The sequence below is a fragment of the Homarus americanus genome, unplaced genomic scaffold (genome assembly GCF_018991925.1).
Source record: "Homarus americanus isolate GMGI-L3 unplaced genomic scaffold, GMGI_Hamer_2.0 scaffold52806, whole genome shotgun sequence".
NCBI lineage: Eukaryota > Metazoa > Arthropoda > Malacostraca > Decapoda > Nephropidae > Homarus > Homarus americanus.
The window spans coordinates 4,379,630-4,402,073 of NW_024720773.1; the positions used below are offsets into that span (position 1 = coordinate 4,379,630).

Genomic DNA, 22,444 nt, shown 5'->3' on the forward strand with positions numbered 1-22,444 from the left:
TGGCGGCGTGTATGGCTGATGGCGGCGTGTATGGCTGATGGCGGCGTGTATGGCTGATGGCGGCGTGTATGGCTGATGGCGTGTATGGCTGATGGCGGCGTGTATGGCTGATGGCGGCGTGTATGGCTGATGGCGGCGTGTGTGGCTGATGGCGGCGTGTGGCTGATGGCGTATGTGGCTGATGGCGACGTGTATGGCTGATGGCGGCGTGTATGCCTGATGGCGGCGATGGCGGCGTGTATGGCTGATGGCGGCGTGTATGGCTGATGGCGGCGTGTATGGCTGATGGCGGCGTGTATGGCTGATGGCGGCGTGTATGGCTGATGGCGGCGTGTATGGCTGATGGCGGCGTGTATGGCTGATGGCGGCGTAATGGCTGATGGCGGCGTGTAAGGCTGATGTGGCGTGTGCCTGATGGCGGCGTGTATGGCTGATGGCGGCGTGTATGCCTGATGGCGGCGTGTATGCCTGATGGCGGCGTGTATGCCTGATGGCGGCGTGTATGGCTGATGGTAGCGTGTCACATGTATATAAGTATTGATGTCAACTGTGTATAAGTAATGATATCAACTGTATGTAAGTAAATTTATTAATATATATCTCTTGTTTACAGGTGAGTGTGGGAGACTAGCTGCAGGTGGGTGTCTATAACCAACAGTAGGTGAGGTAAATATTTATACACGGAATCACCAAGAAATAATAACTATCACTGAATTCCTTTTCCCATTTCTTTCAAGAGAGAGAAAACAAAGATATCGATTAAAACTTAAACTTTTACCTATTAATTTTTGAAGCTAAAGTTTGAAGTTCGATGAAAATTTAGTGGAAAGAAAAGGGGGAGAAAAAGTTAGCGAGGGAAGGACTTTATCTGTAGGCGTTCACTGACCCTGATGTAATGGTTGTCCTGATCCGGGTTGTAATGAAGCGTTGGGATTGTGTTGGTGAAGTTGTTGGCTTGGTGAAGTTGATGGCTTGGTGAAGTTGGTGGCTTGGTGAAGTTGATGGCTTGGTGAAGTTGGTGGCTTGGTGAAGTTGATGGCTTGGTAAAGTTGATGGCTTGGTGAAGTTGATGGCTTGGTGAAGTTGATGGCTTAGTGAAGTTGTTGGCTTGGTGAAGGTGATGGTTTGGTGAAGTTGATGTTTTGGTGAAGTTGATGGCTTGGTGAATGGCTGATGGCTTGGTGAAGTTGATGGCTTGGTGAAGTGGTGATGGCTGAATTGTTGATGGCTTGGTGAAGTTGTTGGCTTGGTGAAGTTGTTGGGTGAAGTTGATGGCTTGTGAAGTTGATGGCTTGGTGAAGTTGATGGTTTGGTGAAGTTGATGGCTTGGTGAAGTTGATGAAGCTTGGTGAAGTTGTTGGCTTGGTGAAGTTGATGGGTTGGTGAAGTTGATGGTTTGGTGAAGTTGATGGTTTGGTGAAGTTGTTGGCTTGGTGAAGTTGATGGCTTGGTGAAGTTGATGGCTTGGTGAAGTTGATGGTTTGGTGAAGTTGATGGCTTGGTGAAGTTGGTGGCTTGGTGAAGTTGGTGGCTTGGTGAAGTTGGTGGTTTGGTGAAGTTGGTGGCTTGGTGAAGTTGATGGCTTGGTGAAGTTGATGGCTTGGTGAAGTTGATGGCTTGATGAAGTTGATGGCTTGATGAAGTTGATGGCTTGGTGAAGTTGATGGCTTGGTGAAGTTGGTGGCTTGGTGAAGTTGATGGCTTGGTGAAGTTGGTGGCTTGGTGAAGTTGATGGCTTGGTGAAGTTGATGGCTTGGTGAAGTTGGTGGCTTGGTATGTTGATATGATGGTTTGTTCATCATGGTTTGCTCACGTCATGTTTTTGCTCGTCATGGTTTGTTCTTGCCATGATTCGTGGTTCATCATGTGGGACGGACACAGATAAGAACGTAAGAAAACAAATCATTATACTCTCTCACTTCTTCTCGCCTCTCTTATTGTGTTGTTATCCTGGATTTAAACAGAGAAGGAATTACGTAAATTAATCTCCAAAATATAAAATTATCAACAAGATTTAAAGATAACATAAGAGAGGATATAAAGATAATAATAACAGGATATAAAGCCGTAAACAAGGAAGGATTTAAGTAACTTTTAAATAAAAAGATAGAACAAATATAAAATTTAATAATTCTAATACTGTCAAATAATGATAATAATAATCAAAACTATCGTACTCTCTCGCTGCAAATGTTGTGTTGTTGACAGTTATGGACACTGTTGCCTCACTTGTGCTGCATCATGATAGATCCTCAGACCACTTAATCCAGGTGGGAGCAACATGCGAGGCTCTTACCTGTACTTGTCAGAGCAGGTTTGGGAAAGACTTTGATTTGAGTGTAGCAGAACCAGAAATAATTAACGCTATAGATGTTAATGTACAGTTGCCCACACTTTCACCTGGTACAGTTAGCATGGCCAATCCTCTCTCTCCGTCATTCAGAAACGCTTACGGGGGAGAGGGGTTCCGTGGGATGACATTGATTTTGGTTAATATTAGGGTAATATCCAGTCAAGTATTGTAGCAACATTGACCAAATTAACACTAGATAATTTTCTGTACTTTAACCTGTGTCTGGAGCCTGTCAAAATAAGTGGGTGACCTTGACCCATGTGCAAGGTCACAGGGGCAATTGGCCTCACGTGGCGTTATTGTAGTGCCTCGTGAAGGACTTTGATGAGACTGCCAAGTTTACACCTCTCATGTAGGCTGGAGACCTGAGTGTCGCTATTGTCTATACTTTCCTTTTATGGTCACTAACCCAGGGTGTAGCTGTCATCTCTATTCTCAAACTGCTGCTTGTTAGTTCTGCCAATAGTATGTTTTATCATAAGGGTACACATGTGTCCTACCCCCCCTCTCTCTCTCTCTCTCTCTCTCTCTCTCTCTCTCTTATCATACTACTATGTCGATGGACAATGTTTATAATAATTCTGAATTAATGATAATTATGCCAGTAGTAATTTAATTTTGATTCTTCACCTCTACCACTTCTCAGCCTACTAGCTATCCGGTCGGTCTCATCTGTGTTACTTTATGGCCTTTAATGTCTTAGTGTTAGTACAGGAGAACACCTGTATTTGTTAGGGTCACACTGGATAAACTCCCTTCTTACATCAGTTCCGGGCTGGGGATAGAACACGGTGGTGAGAGGCACTAGCGCTACTTGTTGTACCACCAACCAAAAGTTTCCATGGTGTCATCTTAAGCTGTTCTATTGTCTTTAAGGAACTTGACGTAAAGTTCTCTCCTGGCTCATGAAGATAATAATTAATACTGAAATAAGTAAGTTAAGCTGAAAATCAACTGAACCGGACAAAAGAAGTGTTTATCTCGCATAAGCAGACCTGTAACTTTCTACTTAGACAACAAACAGATCAGTTCAATTTGAGATCTAAAGGTCAGTGGCTGAGGTGACTTAACACAATAAAAGGAATGTTTCAGTGTGATAACTTGGATTTACACATCACAGGTCTTGTGTTGAACATCTTGTGCTGGTCCACAATTAACGTCGGTCTCTATTGGATCGAAACATCAGGTAAAGTTATCGTAACTCATAAACTGCCTTTACTTATAATTTATTATGTGTGTTATACAATGGTTCATTAAACTTATGACCCGAAGCGAATGTTTTGAAGGTTCCCTAACTTGGTTAAGTCATTGAACTTCCTGGTCTCGGAAACTCATTTGCCTCCCAAGCTATATTAATTCTTTGCTAGGCAGGTAATACAACCCTTGTTTACTTCTGAAGCTGTCTTGCGGGTGGGTGGGACTTTATACCGCAAGATATCATTGTGACGTGACGTTTATTGACGGTAGGCGGCACCTTCACCCCATCTGGCCGTTGTTGTAAAGTCACAGAGGGGATGATAAGACGGTGTTTAGTGACGTGGTTAAGGGACGTCTCCTGCTGTGTTGGCTGGCCACCTGCTGCGGTCACTCGTCCTAACAATGGTCACTTGGTCACTCAACTACCCAGGAAGTCCATCACCTATCTCTCAACATCTTGTAGCCATTACTAGTACACACACCCTCAACACTAATGATTGTTCTAAGTTGTAATGCCAGTCTGTGTGAGGTACAGTCCCCTTCACTAGTGGGTTTACAGGGGCTCGTCATATAAACATTCCAACAATCACTACATTGAGATATTTGTTTTAATATTGTTTTACTTTGACTCCATAGTGTGTTTAGTATTGTGAGTTTCCTTCTGTCGAATGTAAACAAACACAGGGCCGCCACACTGCTCAAAACCTGATGACCCCCTGTAAACGCACAAGTGAAGGGTACTGTACATTGGTTTACTGTGAAGAATAACATGGCTACCAGGGTGAAATAATGTTCCTCTGTTATGCGTTGGGTGTGAGGAGGGTGTGAGGGTACTGTGGTGAAGGTGTTCAGTCATGGGGGGGGGAGGGGGTAATGAGGTCATGTTATGTAGTGGTGATGCAATGTGGACGCAAACAACAATAATATTGATCCTCTCCAACAACACCACCACCACAATTCATCGTCACCATTAAACCCGTGAGAGGAAGACTGACGCGAAACACTGAAGAAGAAGAATTAGTTACGGAGAATTTTTTTTTTATTTTTATTTATTTATGTATTTATTTATTATATTTAATTTTTATTACTTTTTCATTATTATTATTATTTTTTTTATACTCACTCACTCACTCACTCACTCACTCTATTGTATATCGTGTAGATCATTGCGGATATCAGTCTGGCCGGTAAATAACATGTTGATTTGAGTCATATGTTACCTGTCACTTCTTATTAGTGGTGAATGGATGGGGGTGAGAGGGTGATAATGCCGGGAGGTGTGTGTGTGTGTGTGTGTGTGTGTGTGTGTGTGTGTGTGTGTGTGTGTGTGTGTGTGTGTGTGTGTGTGTGTGTGTGTGTGTTGAAGTGAGAGAGAGAGAGAGAGAGAGAGAGACCTTCAGGTGTACCGACTTACCTTACCTGGAATTTATACGTAAAACAAATATTAATTTTCACTTGTTCTTTACCGCATGTGACCTGTGGGATGGTGTTTGTATTTGTTTTGTTTTTTGTTTTATGGTACAAACAGGAAATTGTATCTTGTTGAGGTGTTTGTTGGCCATAAGTTGTGTGACCTTTTGTGTGTAGGCAGTCTCTCTCTCTCTCTCTCCCTCCGAGTATTGCTCAATAAAGATTTACAGGGAAAAACCAAGACGTTCCCTGAAGTCCTCAGCTCTTCAACTATTTGTCTCCCTAAGAATCAAAGTAATGTCTCTAGGAATTGGAAGTTCTGGGAAGGTGATATACGTAAGGTTGAAAGACACACACAGACAGACAGACAGACAGACAGGAGAGAGAGAGAGAGAGAGAGAGAGAGAGAGAGAGAGCAATAAGTGTGTAACTATGGGTAACATTTTCAAAGCGTAATATCAATGTTGTTTAAGGTGGTGATGTTGTTTAAGGACCAGGTGATGTTACTTAAAGCCAGGTATGCTAATTAATGTTGGCAGTTTTCCAGGTAGGGTGGGGGGTGGAGGGGGGGGGTGTCAGGTGATGATAATGGTGGTAAAGACATTTAATTGGTCTTAAAATATCCAGGTAAGAATTTTTATTTTATTTTATTGATATTTATTTTTTATTATTATTTATTTTTTGTGGTCATCCTTGGGTAAACATTTCAGTTACTGGTATATTGTTTACCCTCCACCTGGTGATGTAATTACTCTCGTGTTCGTAACGTGATTAAAATAAGAGTTTAAACTGACACTAGATCATCAATGGTGGAACTGTAACGTGATGGATATAAGAGGTTAAACTGGCACTAGATCATCAATGGTGGAACTGTAACGTGATGGATATAAGAGGTTAAACTGACACTAGATCATCAATGGTGGAACTGTAATGTGATGGATATAAGAGTTTAAACTACTGTAACGTGATGGATATAAGAGTTTAAACTGACACTAGATCATCAATGGTTGTATGTAAGGCTAATGATAAGTGTATATAATTGTATATGTTTGGAAGAACAATTTATCGTAATTAGACGATTGTAGGTGATTGTAGACGATTGTAGGTGATTGTAGACGATTGTAGGTGATTGTAGACGATTGTAGGTGATTGTAGACGATTGTAGGTGATTGTAGACGATTGTAGGTGATTGTAGACGATTGTTTTGTCATATATAGGTTATGTTTGTGGGTAGTTGAATGAGTTTAGATTGGGTTTATAAATGTATTCGTTAAAATAATCAGAAGGAGATATTGTTAAGAGATACCCTTTATTGTTACTCGGGTTTGGTTGGCTGAAAGATAAAATTAAAGTTAGGTTGGGTTGGGTTGGGTGTTGCATATTAGTTTACACTGGGGGTTAGAACTATATGCAAATTATGGATTATTAATGGTGTTTAACATTCATAGAGTCATTCTGTGTTGTCTGATAATTCGTGTATTTATTTTGTTGTATATTTTATTTTTATTTATATTATTGTATTTTTTTTTATTTAATTAATTTTTTTTTTTTTTTTTTTTTTTTTTTATCATCTTAATTTCTCACCGTTTTTCTTCAGATGTCATTTCCTTTCACCACCGCCTTCTCTCTCTTATCCATTCGACTTGTTTTTTTATTCCAACATTAGCATATTTCTCACTCTAGCGACACACACAGAAGTAATTGTCTCTCACTTGCGTCAGGTTGTGATGTTATTGGCTGGTGTTGGGGCAGAGGACAAGCGGCTGTGTTGATTAATAAACAATGACTCGATGTGAAACTTAACTTAATTGGTAAAATATTTGGGTTAATAGTCATGTATATTTCATGTATATTTTCCTCTATTGGAGACTTTATGTTTTGTGTTTGAGTCAGGTCATTCGATGGTTGGTGTTGACCTCCTGACTGACTGACTCACTCACTTGCTACCTGGATGCGTCATACCTTGTACAGTCACTCAAAAAACTATCTATACAAAATTGTGTTGGAAAAAATATGGCACAACGGACGAAGGATTTTAGTAACACTACCTAGACTATAGGAGTTGTAGTGTTCATTGTGAAATTCATCGATCACCCCAAGTAGAGAGAGTTTTTTAAGTGACAGTATCTTATGAGTGGTTGTGTGCTAGACGCTTTGACTCACTTAAGTGTTAATAACCTCACAAATAACAGCCGGAAATAATCCCTGTTGTTCACATGAGGTTATATTCTACACTCCACTCACATTAACTAAGCTATACGTCCTCACAAAGGTAAGTTGAGCTGTAGCTTTCTGCACTTAGTCGATAATGTAATGGAATTCAAAGCTCACACGAAAGTCTCTGATAATGGTTCAGATTATTTACTCGAATCCTCATACAGCTGAATTATATTTGAGGTTAAATAAACACGGCGTTATATTATCAGTTATAGTAGAGTCAAAGACGTGTGTGTGTGCAGGGAGAGCCTCAGCATTCCTGTACCTGGTGGTTAAAACCTTTTTTTGTTGTGGAAAAATCAGTGGCGTGGGTATCACCTTAACACCTGCTGGTCATAAATCATACGAGTTATTTGTGTGGTGGACTTACGGTGCGGGGTGACCTCTGGTGACCCCCCAGAGTCGAGGGGTCACTCTCAGGGTGGAGGGAAAGCTGGCTGCTGGGTGAAGGGCAGAGAGATAGTGTTTTTAAAACGTTTGTACCACACGCTTGAGAAATTTATATATTATTAAACCTTTGTATATTATTCCTGAGTCTTATAAACCCATCCTCATATACTGGTGTTGTCTAAACTGACTGTCGACTTTGTTTTATCGTGTAGTTCCTGGGGTAAGAAGGTCCTAAGTGATAGTTTTATGTAGGAGAAGAAGGTAAGAAGTATTAGGCTCCGGAAGTAATATAATATAGGGAGCTGTAGGAGTAAAGACCACCAGCGATATATTCCCAGTTTGTTTTGAATGTCTCTGCCAAATTTATGGAGCCTAAATGTATTGTTCGTGGAAATCTATTTGAGGTTGAAAGTTGGAGAATTTATGTGTGAGGCGGTAAAAGGCCGGGATGGCCAAATTCACACATAAATATCAATAGAAGTAAGACTACAGTCAACATGCTGTGTAGGTTAGGTTAGGTTAGGTTAGGTTAGGTTTATAAGGTGAAGCTGTGATCTTTGGCTCTTAACACTGCAAGATTTAACTTATTTTCGACAGTGAAAAGAGAAAATAAAATTAATACAACTTAACTATATTGTTTTCGTTTATGTGTAAGAATGAATAGCACTTAAGGGTTTATTGAAAAAAAAATACAGGAATTGTACACTAAATATACGTGACATAAGTGATGAATTTACAGTATATCAGAATCACATGGGGAGAAGGTCATTTAATAAGGAATTTGAGCAGTTGCAGTACAAAAATCAGATTGACAAGGAGTAAACACATTTTTTATACGATTTGTTGTTGAGTTTTTTTTACAGTGGTGTGTGTGTGTGTGTGTGTGTGTGTGTGTGTGTGTGTGTGTGTGTCCCTCATGCCTCACATCTCACACCACGTTACTGGAGGCTGGTGTGGTCTTAAATTATATCATCACCTTAACTACAGTAATTTGTCTTTAGTCTTGGAGGGGGGGTACGGCTTGTCTCAATGTTCCCCCCTCATCTCCCTCTTCCACCCCTCACACTTCCTCGTACAGGCCCTGACGTTTGGTATTGCTGGACAGTTTGCTATTGTTTTTATTTTATTTTGCGCTTATCTTTATCATTGTGTCAAAATATTCTTGTTTAAGGATCACACAGGCACCATATGGATACAGTTTTGTTTTGTTTGTAAATATATTATTATACTGTTGGACCATGACCGTTCCTCCAATGTTAGACCCAAGTTACACGGGCAAGTTTCTTTTTTATTTACCGAGTGTCAGTCAGAATACACACACACACACACACACACACACACACACACACACACACACACATATCGAGAACCATTTCCGAACTTTCAGTCATCGGAGGCCAAAACGCTGCGTGTGGATGTGTAGTGTAACCTCACAAAGTCATCCGAGCGGAATGACAGTGAAGCTAAACTTTATAGATGCCGCCTTTCTGTTGGTGACGTCCTGCCCCCCGTCAGCTGAAGTGGTGGAACTCCGTCTGTTGGGGAGAGTTGTGGCTCTTCTCCCTTACTGTACTCTGCTCTTCAGATTATTTTATATATTTTTGTTTTTCATTATCTCATCACCACCCTCATCCCCTCACCCTCACTCCCACCCGCACCCCCACCCTCACACCCTCATCCCCTCACCCTCACTCCCACCCGCACCCCTACCCTCACACCCTCACATCACCACCCCCTCACCCTTCACCCCCTCACTGATTCTAGACTACAGGGTTGGTGTTGCTGGCAGGGTTGTTTCGTCCTGGTCTTCTGGGGGGGTTCCAGTCAAGGGTGTTTCATTTCATCTCTCCCTCTCGACGCTTCCACACCCAGGGCTATCACACGGCGGCTCTCTCTCTCTCTCTCTCTCTCTCTCTCTCTCTCTCTCTCTCTCTCTCTCTCTCTCTCTCTCTCTCTCTCTCTCTCTCTCTCTCCATCAGATCACCGTCATCACGTTATAGAGAAATAGATAAATTCCATATAACGGACTCTCCATATAATCCGTTAGAAAGGGGTTTCACATCTAACGGACCCTCGATTGCATAACGGTCACTTCTTTCATTTCTTTCTTTCTTTCTTTCTTTCTTTCTTTCTTTCTTTCTTTGATGTCGCCCACTCGTTTATAGACTATCACGCTAATGTACTGATGATCCCTCCACCCTAGCGACAAATGTAATGGCTGCTTCTGTACTCTTCATCAGACGACGCCTGTGTTGACTTTTTCTCTGCTGGTAATAAAAATCTGACCCGTGGTAACTAATACAAAGTTTATAAGTGTGATGGGATATATTTTTTTTTTAATGGGGATTCATGGTGTAGGGAGAAGATAGTTTTTTGTGAGTAAGGGAGAATAAGTTGTGGTGAGGGTGTGTGTGTAAGGGAGAATAAGTTGTGGTGAGGGTGTGTCTGTGTGTGTAAGGGAGAATAAGTTGTGGTGGTGAGGGAGTGTCTGTGTGTGTAAGGGAGAATAAGAGTGGTGGTGAGGGTGTGTGTATAAGGGAGAATAAGTTGTGGTGGTGAGGGTGTGTGTGTGTAAGGGAGAATAGATATGGTGGTAACGATTTGTGTAAGGGAGAATAAGTATTGTTGTAAGGGTGTGATTAGTGTATGGAAGTATAAGTTTAGTGGTAAGGGTGATGATCTATATAAGGGAGAACAAGTTAATATTGTAGTAAGGGTGTGCATAAGGGAGTATAAGTATGCTAGTGAGGGTGAATATCTGCATAAGGGAGAATTGGGTGTGGTAGTGAGGGTGAAGAAAGATCACTAAGGGAGAATAAGTGTGGTGGTGAGGGTGAAGATATGTGTAAGGGTGAAGATCTGTATCAGGGAGAATAAGTGTTAGTCAGTGTGAAGATCTGCATAAGGGAGAATAAGAGAGGTAATCACCCTACCCATCAAGACAACTGAGACACCCACCTCTACATCACAGGTCAAGTTATTCTCCCTAATGATACCCCAAACTTGCTCCATTAACCTCCAGGAAACACGCACACTTATGGCACCAGTTAATGAGGTGATAATTACCCCCGAGTGTTCTTGTTGTTTTTGTAAGTTTGTTTTGTTTTCGTTAGTTTTAATTTTATTTTCGTTAGTTTCCTATTATTTATTTATTTATTTTTTACTTATATATTTTCTCATTCACACCTTTGGATGATTAAAAAAACGTCTCAATAGATTGGATGTATATGCGTGTGTGTGTGTGTGTGTGTGTGTGTGTGTAATAATAATAATAATAATAATAATAATAATAATAATAATAATAATAATAATAAACGGTTTATTAATAGAGTTGCAGCCGGTGGCTGAAAATATACAAACTTACATGTGATTTGACATAATAATATACGTTCAATACATTTACAGGGCTGTGCAGTACATAAATCAGTTGTTTATTATTTTAACAATAGATGGGATGGTGCTATTCTTATATCTATCAGTGCGGGCTCTTATGGGCTGAATTTTGTTGTAGTGGCGGACTGCAGGTGGCAGTAGGTGTCGAGGTTGATGCAGTAGTCCACTGCCAAATCCTACTAGTGCATGGTGGTGGAGGTCACTGAGAGATGGCATTTCCAGGGTGGCGAGAGCGTTGTTGTAGCTGGAGTGGTCTGCGCCTAGCATGATTCTGCAGGCCCTCTTCTGTACCTTCTCTAGCTGACATTGTTGGATAGAGTTGAGAGAAGACGACCAGGCTGGTGATGCATACGTTAATTTGGGGAGAATAAAGGCATTGTAGATAGTCCTCAGCTTTGGCGTGGGTGTCCCAAGTGACCTGAGTCGTTGTAGCATGTAGAATCGGTACGAGGCTGCCTTGATAATGGTCTATAGTTACACCTAGGAGTTTGGCAGACTGCACTAACTGGAGAGGATGGGCACCCACTGTGACTGCTGGAGTGGTGGCGGTATTGATGTGCATGACTACGGTTTTGGTGTGATTGATGGTGACCTTGTTCTCCGTAGTCCATGCCTGTAGCCTGTCCAGGGTGCCTTGTAGCTATGAGAAGTCAGATGCGGTGTTATCCACTGTAGCCCCCACAGTGCAGTCATCCACGTACTTCCACCTGTGAGGAGTGTCCGATAGAGCGTCGTTGATCAGTATTAGGAAGCACTGCAGGTGGGGAACACCGCAGGTGAGGTGTTGGAATGTGGAGACAGAACCCTGGTACCTGACTGCCTGACGACGCTCACTCAGGAAATCAATGAGCCATGAGACCAGGTTAGTGGGCAGCCCTAGTGCAATGGCCTTGTTAATAACAGTGCAGTGATCAACAAGGTCAAAAGCCTTCCTGAAATCAACAAGGGCAACGGCCAGTGATGTCTTACGTTTCTCCAGGTTGTTGTGCAGAAAATCCAGGAAACTAACTAAGCAGGAGGAGGTCCTCATATTGCCAAATTGCTGTGGGTCAAATGACTGATAAATACTAGCAAATGCAAAAATGCCCATTCAGAAACAAAGTCTTCACAGAGTAGACTGGGTATGGGGGTAATGGCAACTGGCCTGAGGTCACTAGGGGACTGTGGGGTGGGGACCTTGGGGATAGGGGTGACAAATGCGGCTTGCCATTCATTAGGGCATTTGCTTTATCTGAGGGATGCATTCATAATGGAACAGCAGGGGGTGGCAAGTTCGACTGCAAACTCCTTGTAAATTTTGATTGGGAGGTCAATTGGGGTTGTAGAGCGTTTGGATTTAAATTTCAGGAGTTTGTTGCCAATTTCAAATGGTTGAACACTGTGAGGTGCGGGGGGATAAGTAGGCCGGGAGGAGAGTGAGGTCAAGACTGGGGAGGGTATGACATATGGTAGCAAAGTGGTTATAAAATGTGTGTGTGTGTGCATGTGAGCGCGCGCGTTTTTATGGTAGAGGTAAGTTAGGGGCGACATTTAGCAGGTAGTTATAACCTTTGACTCTAACAGACTATTTGCACCACCACCTCATGAACGGGACCCCGCCTTCACCCCCTCGTAAAACTATCACTCGCGATAAAGTGGATTCCCGGGTTCATCATCTTAGCAATCCAAATATTTGTCTAGTCATTTTGTGGTGGGATTTCGCTCGTGTGTGGGAGGGTGTCAGACTTCAGGTACAGTTAATCCCTTTGAGACATTCACAAATCAGACTTAATCCATCGGTACATTTACTAATCTTAACTAATCCCTAAAGAGATTTATTACTGTACTACACGCGACAGTTCTTAGTCCCCGGCAGCTGAGGAACTAGTTTTTGTTAACAGACTGAGTGGCCATTATAAGTAGAATTTTTCTTTTTGTAAATTATACCGTATCCGAAGTGTTGGTTGAGCTAGTGCCTCTCCCTGGCTGGGTTGTGGGTCAGGGAGGGTAGGGAGAGAGGGTGGGAGGAGGGAGGGAGAGGGGAGAGGATGGTGAGAGGGAAGGGGAAATAAGGAAGGGAGAGAAGAGATGGAAAGGGAAGGAAAGGAAGAAATGGAGAGAGGGAAGGAAAGAAAGAAAGCGAGGGAAGGAAAAGAAGCAAGGAAGGGAGGGAAGAAAATAGAGAGAGAAAGGGAAGGGAGGCAAGCAGAGAAGTAAGGAATGAAGGAATGGAGAGAGGGAAAGAAAGGAGGGAAGAAATAGAGAGAGAAAGGGAAGGGAGGCAAGCAGTGAAGTAAGGAATGAAGGAATGTAGAGAGGGAAGGAAAGGAAGGAAGAAATAGAGAGAGAAAGGGAAGGGAGGCAAGCAGAGAAGTAAGGAATGGAGAGAGGGAAAGAAAGGAGGGAAGAAATAGAGAGAGAAAGGGAAGGGAGGCAAGCAGTGAAGTAAGGAATGAAGGAATGGAGAGAGGGAAAGAAAGGAGGGAAGAAATAGAGAGAGAAAGGGAAGGGAGGCAAGCAGTGAAGTAAGGAATGGAGCGAGAAGAGTTAATTAAACATCCGTGTTGACTCTTAAGGAGAACGTTTATTAACTTTCTTGTATATTACTCAAGAAAATGAATTATAGGAAAAAAACTGATGCTTATTGACGTCACTAACCTGATTCTGCTTCACCACCACAGAAAAAAGTCTCTTTCCTTGCTGTCGATGGTGACCTCCTTCCCTGAGAGTTAATACTTGATAACAGTTTATGAACGCTTCCTTCCTTCCTTCATTCCTCCTTTCTTTCCTTCCTTCCTTCCTTTCTTTCCTTCCTTCCTTTCATTCAATTATTCCATCCTTCCTTTCTTTCTGTCTTCCTTTCTTCCCTCCTTTCCTCCTTCCACTCTCCTTTTCCTTCCTCTTCCCTCCCTTCTCTCCCTCCCTCTATTCCTCCTTTCCTTCAAGCCCTTCCTTCAATCCCTTCCTTCCTTCCTTCCTTCCCTTCTTTCCCCTTTCCTCCCTCCCCTCCCTCCCTTTATTCCTCCTTTCCTTCCCTCCCTCCCTCCCTCCCTCCTTCCTTCCCTCCCTCCCTCCGAGAGACCTTTCCACCTCCCTCCCTCCCTCCCTCCCTCCGAGAGACCTTTCCACCTCCCTCACTCATATACCCAGCAGGTGTCCGACCACTATTAAAACCTTCCCTTAAATTTCTCTATGTAAATTTTATTGTGTACTGTGAACAAACTTTTCTACTTTATAAACCTTCAAGATGATGATTTATATGGACGTCTGGTGTTGAGAGAGAGAGAGAGAGAGAGAGAGAGAGAGAGAGAGAGAGAGAGAGAGAATCTAAATTGCCAAGTCGCACTCTGGCTAAAAATTAATGCTTTCTGAAATATAGTAATAATAATAATAATAATAATAATGATAATGATATGAATAAGAATACTGGTAATGCTAATAGGAATGAAATAGTAATAATATTAAGTGATAATTATGATGGTAGTTGTATAAGTAAATAATAATAATAGTAATAACAACAACCATATACGACTTTGCAAGATTGTCCCATATCGAAATTCAAAGTATTGCCAAGTTCTTAAAAAAAAAAACTAAGCTATTTAAAATACGAAAAACTTACAAATTTGTAAATAAATTTAAAGTTTATTCATAACAAATTAAGAAATATTGATACTAACTTACCACGAGAAGAAACTTTATTTTCGTCTTGGGGCCGTCTGGTGCCGCCTTCCTGCCCGTACTCTGATATTTTTCCTAACATTTTTGTCAATCTTGGCAAACTGAAAATCATTTTATAAAGAATTCCTCAGTTTGTATGAAAATAAAAATTTATTTACATCTCTTCGCCGTCAAGACTCTTCCCCCCTTTTGTCTATCCTCTGTAAATTGTAAAAAAAAATAATATTTTTTATTATTATTTTTTTTTTTGGGGAGTAAGATGAAAGTCTTAAATTTAAAGTGTAGGGAATGGCTGCAGGTCTGGAGGCCAATTGGACCACATTTAAAGGTCGTTTACCTCATGATATAGTTATTTGTCACGGTCATGCTGGAAACCCAGACCTTCTCAACCTTCTTTAACCCAACCCAACCATCAAGCAGTTCTTACCTCGATTTTGCTTTATTTTTCTCCACAAAGTCGAAAATAAATAAATAAATAACAATAATAGTAATAATAATAATATACTGAGTTCAAATTTACATATAATTTCCCCTAATTAATAATTCAAGATCTATAATTATATTACTCCAAGTGTTATATTAAGTCATAAATGCCTGTCTGTCTGTCTCATTAAGTGTGTGTGTGTGTGTGTGTGTGTGTGTGAGAGCCAACAATTACACTTAATACTGCAGTAAATGGGTGTCATTATTACGTGCTCTTCACCTCATGAGCTGCCTTTCAAGAATCAAAATGTGTCCGTTTAGTCTTGGGTGATGTTATCGTGGCAGAAATAGATTACCTCTTCCTAGCTTATGGTGCTTGGCCAGCCATGAGGAGGTGGTGGTGGTGATGATGGTGGTGATAGTGGTTGTGATGGTTGTTGGTAGTGGTGGTGGTGATACTGGTTGGTGTTGGTGATTGAGGATAGTGGTGATACTGGTTGGTGGTGGTGTTCATGGTTGTTGGTAGTTGATGATACTGGTTGTTGTTGTTGTTGGTGGTGGTGATGATGGTGGTTGGTGGTGATGGTAAATGATACTGGTGGTTGGTGGTGATGATCGTAGTGTTATTGTCTGGCAGTGGTGGTAATACCGATGGTTATAATGGTTGATGGTGATAATGGTTATACTAGCTGGTAATAGTAGTGGTGATAGTGGTGATACTAGCTAGGAAATAGTATAAAAGAGGTGATGACAACTTTGATGGTATTTTAGTGACTTTATCCCTTATTTTTTAACAATATTTCATTAGAGGTAGAAGCCGCTAGTTGTTTACAAGGCGTCATCACGACCATACACTGTTACCATGACGACGAGAGATCACAAACGAATTTATTTCCTGACATATGAACGTTGTTGACAGATGGACTGAAACGATAAACTCATTGACTGAAACGTTAAGTGATTGACTGAAACGTTAAGTGATTGACTGAAACGTTAAACTGATTGACTGAAACGTTAAACTGATTGACTGAAACGTTAAACTGATTGACTGAAACGTTAAACTGGTTGACTGAAACGTTAAACTGGTTGACTGAAACGTTAAACTGATTGACTGAAACGTTAAACTGGTTGACTGAAACGTTAAACTGGTTGACTGAAACGTTAAACTGATTGACTGAAACGTTAAACTGATTGACTGAAACGTTAAACTGATTGACTGAAGCGTTGATTATATTAGTGGAGTGTTGTAAGTCTGAGATCTGTTAATTATTTTTATATATAAACCTTAGGAGTTAAAATGTTAAGTTCCCTGGGTATATTGTTAATATTAACTTAGTAGGAATGTTAATATCTAGATACGGGTAAATTCTTTGTCCACCCCCCCCCCCTACACACACACACCTGTAGTTCAGTGAGAGACCTTTAGATAGATCTATATAATTATACCTGTTGAGAAAGACATTATCACACCTTGGTAACTAAAAGGTGTTCTGGCACGTGATTTTAGTTTTTGTTCTCTGATAATATCAATTATTTAATCACCTGTTATAATTAAGACCACACTTACCTATAAATGGTATTATGAGTTTGTAATTAATACTTAACTTATACCTGTTGAGAAAGTTAGAGAATAATACATTGAGAAATACAAAGCTTTGAGACTGTTTTTGTGTTTGTGTTCTATAATGGTGTTTAATTATGTCAGGATAATGTAAACATGAGTCTACATATTGAACTATATACATATCTATATTTAGTCAGCTCTTTAAGGTATCTTCGGTAAAATTCGTATATATATATATATATAATATTTTATAAAGTTACCCCAACATTTCGTCGCTGACTTGAAAAATGTGCCCTCGCCTGGAGGTGTGTGAAGCATGGAGGTGTTGACAGATAGTTGCTGGCAGTGGCGTGTTGGGCGACTCAGATGCTCCATCATGTGAGGGGGAGAGAGAGGTTAAAGGAGAGGGGGAGGTAGAGAGGGAAGGAAGGATAGCAGCATGGGAGAGGGAGGGGAGGGAGAGAGGAAAGTATAGCAACAGGAGGTGGGGGAGGGAAAGAGAGGAGAAGTAAGAAGCCAACAAACACTTAATTGTAACCCGGTGTGGCCAACTATGTGAAGAGGGCCATCTATAAGGCCAGAAACACCCTCTGTGTGGCCTGCTGTGCGTGGCCAGAAACACCCCCAGTATGTCAGTGAGGTATTGGCTGTGTTGGGCTTCCTTTCACTCTAAATTTATCACCTCAGTTTAATAAGTTCATTCTTTTCGTTTCTTGTTATGGTAGTGCTTTGTCTCTCAGCTGACACCGGTATTATTTCCCGCTTGTCTGCCTCTGTTCGCTGGGATTCTCTAACATGAGGAAAGAGCTTTGGCTGCCCTCCCTATCTGAGAGGATGGCTCTACTTAATACCATGTTTTGTGTCAATGTTTTGAAGAACAATGGTCCCCGAACTACAGCTCAAACTGAGTTGATATTCTATCTAAGTAATCCCGACTATCTCGCTAACCTTCCACAGTAGACTCTCTTTGGGGCGTGGCTTCATAAAAGAGTTGCAGATCTCCTGGAACTGAATGTCCCAATCACCCCAGACGAACCTATTAATGCCATTCCTCCTTGGCTGGATATATCAGTTACTATTAATTACACTCCTGTTGGTAGTAAGCAAATGTTAAACACCGATGTGGTGAGATGTGTCACACTAGAAACTATTAACAGACACAGAGAGTATTAAATCAAGTGAATGTTATGCTTTTACTGATGGTTCAGTGCAGACAAACACAGGTAGAACAGGCTGTGCAATTGTAATATATAAAGAAAAAGGGATGATAGTATCAAACAAGCAAAGGCTGAACTGAACAACTGGGCCAGCACAACACAAACCGAACTAACTGGAATCTACTTAGCCACAGACTACCTTAAAAAAATTGGAGGTTGGGTGATAATCTGTGACTCAAAGTGCTTTGAAATCAATGAACAACAGCCCGTCAGGTTCTATGTCTAAAGTTGTTTGTGATATTAAAAGAAATGTGATAACTGCCAATGAGAACAACTCTCGTATCGAATTTGTGTGGAGTCCGTCCCATGTTGGAATTAGGTATCATGACCGTGCTGATAGACTGGCCAATGAGGCATGTAAGAAAGAGAATGTTGACCGTGACCTTGGCCTGTCCAATGCTGTACTTAAAAACATTCAAGTCAGAATCATGAACTCTGATCTAGAAGAAGTGAGAAATTCAGAGAGACCTGGCAGTTGTAGCATTAGTAAATATGACAAACTTTGTGACAAGAGGTACCGGTATGGCCAGCATAAGGACAGAACCAGACAATGTGATGTAGCCGTGGCCAGAATTAGGCTAGGATACAGACACATCTGGCAGGTTAATAACGCTGTACCCATACCGGAACACTCAGCATGTAAACTTTGTGATAAACCTTTAAAGCATACACTTGAACACTATATTATTGAATGTGACACTTTCAAAGACTTCAGGCCACCTGGCTTATTGTATCATGAACTTTGTAATTACTACATTGCATCAGGGGTGCTTGAGGACATTCCTGTTGTTTATCCCAAATTTGCTGCTGGCCCACACTGATTAGTCTTCAATTAGAATATGACGTCCGATGTATATGAACCTCTGTCTTGCATGGCAGTGAACAGTGACATCACCTACATATGACTGACCTATATACAGTATACTGCTAATGAATATGATGTGTTTATTTGTGTACGAACCTCTGTCCTGCGTGGCAGTGAACAGTGACATCACCCACACGACACTGACCTATATATAGCTGTTAATGAATATGATGTATTTCTTTGTGTATGAACCTCTGTCCTGCGTGGCAGTGAGAAGTGATACCACCCTCTTTGTCAAGACCTGACTGAATTACTCGGAATAGGCAAACTGTACTCCAAGCTTTGTCAATAAATTTGTTAAACTAAACAAAATCTGACGCTCTCGCTCTACATCACATTTAGACATTTTTATTCTTACGTTCGTCGTTTTTGGTTAGGTTGTTCCTGTATATTTTTGCTGGTGTTTCGTGGTCAAGCATGGTTGGTGGTGCATGATACTCTCAGGAGGTTGACGTGGGAATAATTATCCATCCTTGGTGGCGTAAAGGATTGTTGATCATGACCGTCAGTTTCTGTAGTGATGATGGTCTTTTTAGTCTCTCTCTCTCTCTCTCTCTCTCTCTCTCTCTCTCTCTCTCTCTCTCTCTCTCTCTCTCTCTCTCTCCTCTCTCTCTCTCTCTCTCTCTCTCTCTCTCTCTCTCTCTCTCTCTCTCTCTCTCTCTCTCTCTCTCTCTCTCTCTCTCATATGCTGCATCCACCACACACCCCACAACAATCCCTTCACCACCCTCAGTTTCCCCACCCCACCCACAACACTCCTTCGTCACCTCTGCCCCCCCCACACACACTCCCGTTCCTCTGGTTGTGAGATAAACGTGTAATCCTTCATACAGCTCAGAGTACAGGTTTTATTACCCCCATGGGAGGTGCCCGTCCACACTTCACAATCCAATATCCTCTTCAGCGTGATACCCGTTCTTGTCTCACCTCTCCTGTGACTGAACCAGTATTAAAATTGTTTCTTAATATAATCTACCAGTTTTCGTTAATGGTCTCCAGGCTTCCACAGTAGAGTTGGTTTATTAAGGTGTCGGGTAGTGTGGCGTTGTGGTGCACATGCTTTGGTGCAGCCATGAAGTACACCATAACATTTACATATCCGTTGTTGTTGTTTCAATATTGTGGAATGGCGTGTGTGTGTGTGTGTGTGTGTGTGTGTGTTATAGTGGCTGTGTATTGGGGATATTGTCCTACTGGTCTACATAAAACTACTGGAAGGGTATTTGGCAGGTTTATCATGTAGAGAGTAATATAATATCGTAGTGTGTGTGTGTGTGTGTGTGTGTGTGTGTGTGTGTGTGTGTTGATGCCCCGCCAAAGAACGTACCCTTTTCCGTCCTTGTCCTTCCATCTGTCAGTGAGTCAGAACTACGCCCCTACATTAGCACCGGTTGCCATTTTAGGAACATTATAACCCGTGCAATTAGGAATATCACCATTAACATGTATGTATGGTTATGTTGTTCGACTCGTATAGCCTACATACATAATAATGGTTGCCCCTCGTGTAACGAGGATGGTAGGCCCTGGGGCCACCTAGGCGTGAATTTGTTTAAAGTGTAGAAGCTGTCGCCAACACAACAACCACACCCTGAGTTAACGAGCTGCATGACCCTGTGTCAAGGAATAGTCCGAGAAGACCGGACAACTCGTCAACTGCACTGGCTAACCATTGCCCTGGAATACGATCAGCAAATCGATTAACATCCAGTTCCCCAATTACTGTTGGGTAGACAGAGGCAAATGGCGTAAAGAAACCCTGGTCCGCTGGCTTGCGAGGCGAGGATGCTGACCATTACACCACAGGTAGCATACATACATACATACATACATGCGACTGCTCTTCTTGACCTCGGGCAGCTGTTGTTATTTTGGTTCTTTGTCCTTTAACGATGAATCATTTTCCTGGGAGGTAAACAGGTATTTAAGAAATATATTGAAATAGTCGGGAAAAATAATAGGTTGATGAAATGGTGTGATTATAGGGTATTATCTTGGGCAGTTGTGTGTGTGTGTGTGTGTGTGTGTGTGTGTGTGTGTGTGTGTGTGTGTGTGTGTGTGTGTCTGTGTGTGTGTGTGTGTGTGTGTCATTTCCTGAACATATTTTTTAGTTTCCTTTGATGTTGTTAATATACTGTAAGAGCATTATCACCATCGTTATCGTCATCGTCAGAGGCAACTTCTTATCTCTTCTTGTCTAATATTACACATTCACAAGTTGCTGCCTCACTCAGTTTGTTCCAGATGTTGGCGTCGCGTCGTTCAATATTTTGTTTTTATTTTTCCGCGTGGGAGGTATTTTGACGTTGGCCTTTTCACGTTACTGCCAGCCCTTACTTTGGTGAGCGAGTTGTTGGCCACGGGAACGACTATTTTTACCCATCACCTGTGTGGGAATTATCACTAATCTTTAATAATAATAAAAACATGTAATTACCACTTCTAGAATATGGAGTTCTGTAACAGCTTTATAATGTTGTTTGAAGTGTTGGGGGGAAAGACGACTGGAGAGGAGCATTAGTGAGACCTCCCAAGGCACTGCAGCGTTGGGCCGAGATGTGTGTCGTGTGTCCTGCTAAGAGTCGTTGTCTCTGTGATGCTGTCAAGTGAATCCTGCCATGATACACGATGCTCTCGGCTCCCGTCACTGGAGGTAGAGAGAGGACAGTCGGTCTCTCCTGGGAACAACACTGGTCGAGGAAGGTTTTAAGAGCGATGGACAAAGTGGACGCCTTTGTTTTTACGGTGCAGTAAACAGTGTCTCGGTGAGGCCCTGCACACATGTCTGACTTGTGTGAGTCGTCCTCCTCCTTCATTCCTTCCATTTTGATATTGTTCGTTAGTTCACACACACACACACACACACACACCCACACACACACACACACACACACACACACACACACACACACACACGTATATATATAAAATTCTCTTATAACGTAATAACACCTTACACCCGTCCACCCGGCCCTCTAAATGGATGATCATCGCTGCTGTGCAATAAACTCCTCAGGTCATCGTCCCCGCGGACCCTTCACCACCCGGTAAGGGACACAACAACAAAAACAACACCCCCTCATGGCACCTCCTGACACAAGCTTCCCCAACCAGAGAACATCAGTGGTGAAGCCCCTCCCCCCCGGTCCACACCAACTCGTGGGGTGGTAACTCAAAAGGAAGCTCCAGGGCTTGACAAGACTGTTACTTACCTGGTCCAATAAAACCGCCAAGAAGATGGATGTTAACCCCGAGATACAATTAGCGATACTAACATCGTGTGTTTGTTTACTTCCTGCCCGTCTTCCTCTAAACTCTTGAGGTTGTCGTCACGGATTTATTCTCAAGATTGATTTTAACTGTTTTATAAAATGACTTGTCTGGTGGTATTGTTTTCGTAAAGTGACCGTACAGTTTTCCCGTCATTTTCCGGTTAGTATTGAAGGCAGAGTTGATATAATAGACCGTTGAATATTCATCATCATATCGGGGGACATTTCCTGAATGACGTGACGTTCAGGATGGAATATTGTAATGCCGGTTGAATAATGTTTTTGTTTTTTCCTTAAGTGTTTTGTGTAAATTGGTGTTAATTAATAGGTGTTATTGTTTATTTGTTTATTGTTGATATTTTGAGATGAAAGAGTAAACGTATAACGATGTGAATTAGTGTTTTCTCTTCTCTTCTCTCCTCTCCTCTCCTCTTCTCTCCTCTCCTCTCCTCTCCTCCCCATGCTTGATATACACACCCTTCGTCA

General features: G+C 41.8%; 1 protein-coding gene across 1 annotated transcript in view; it reads right to left on the reverse strand.

Annotated features, from left to right (window-relative positions):
- Positions 1-847: 847 nt before the first annotated feature.
- The window catches only part of LOC121861125 (collagen alpha-1(I) chain-like), a 58,659-nt gene continuing 37,062 nt past the window's right edge, over positions 848-22,444 (reverse strand). The window contains exon 4 of the mRNA XM_042358689.1: positions 848-1,769. Within this exon, the coding sequence (XP_042214623.1) occupies positions 848-1,769 (922 nt within the window). The remainder of the gene's footprint in view (positions 1,770-22,444) is intronic.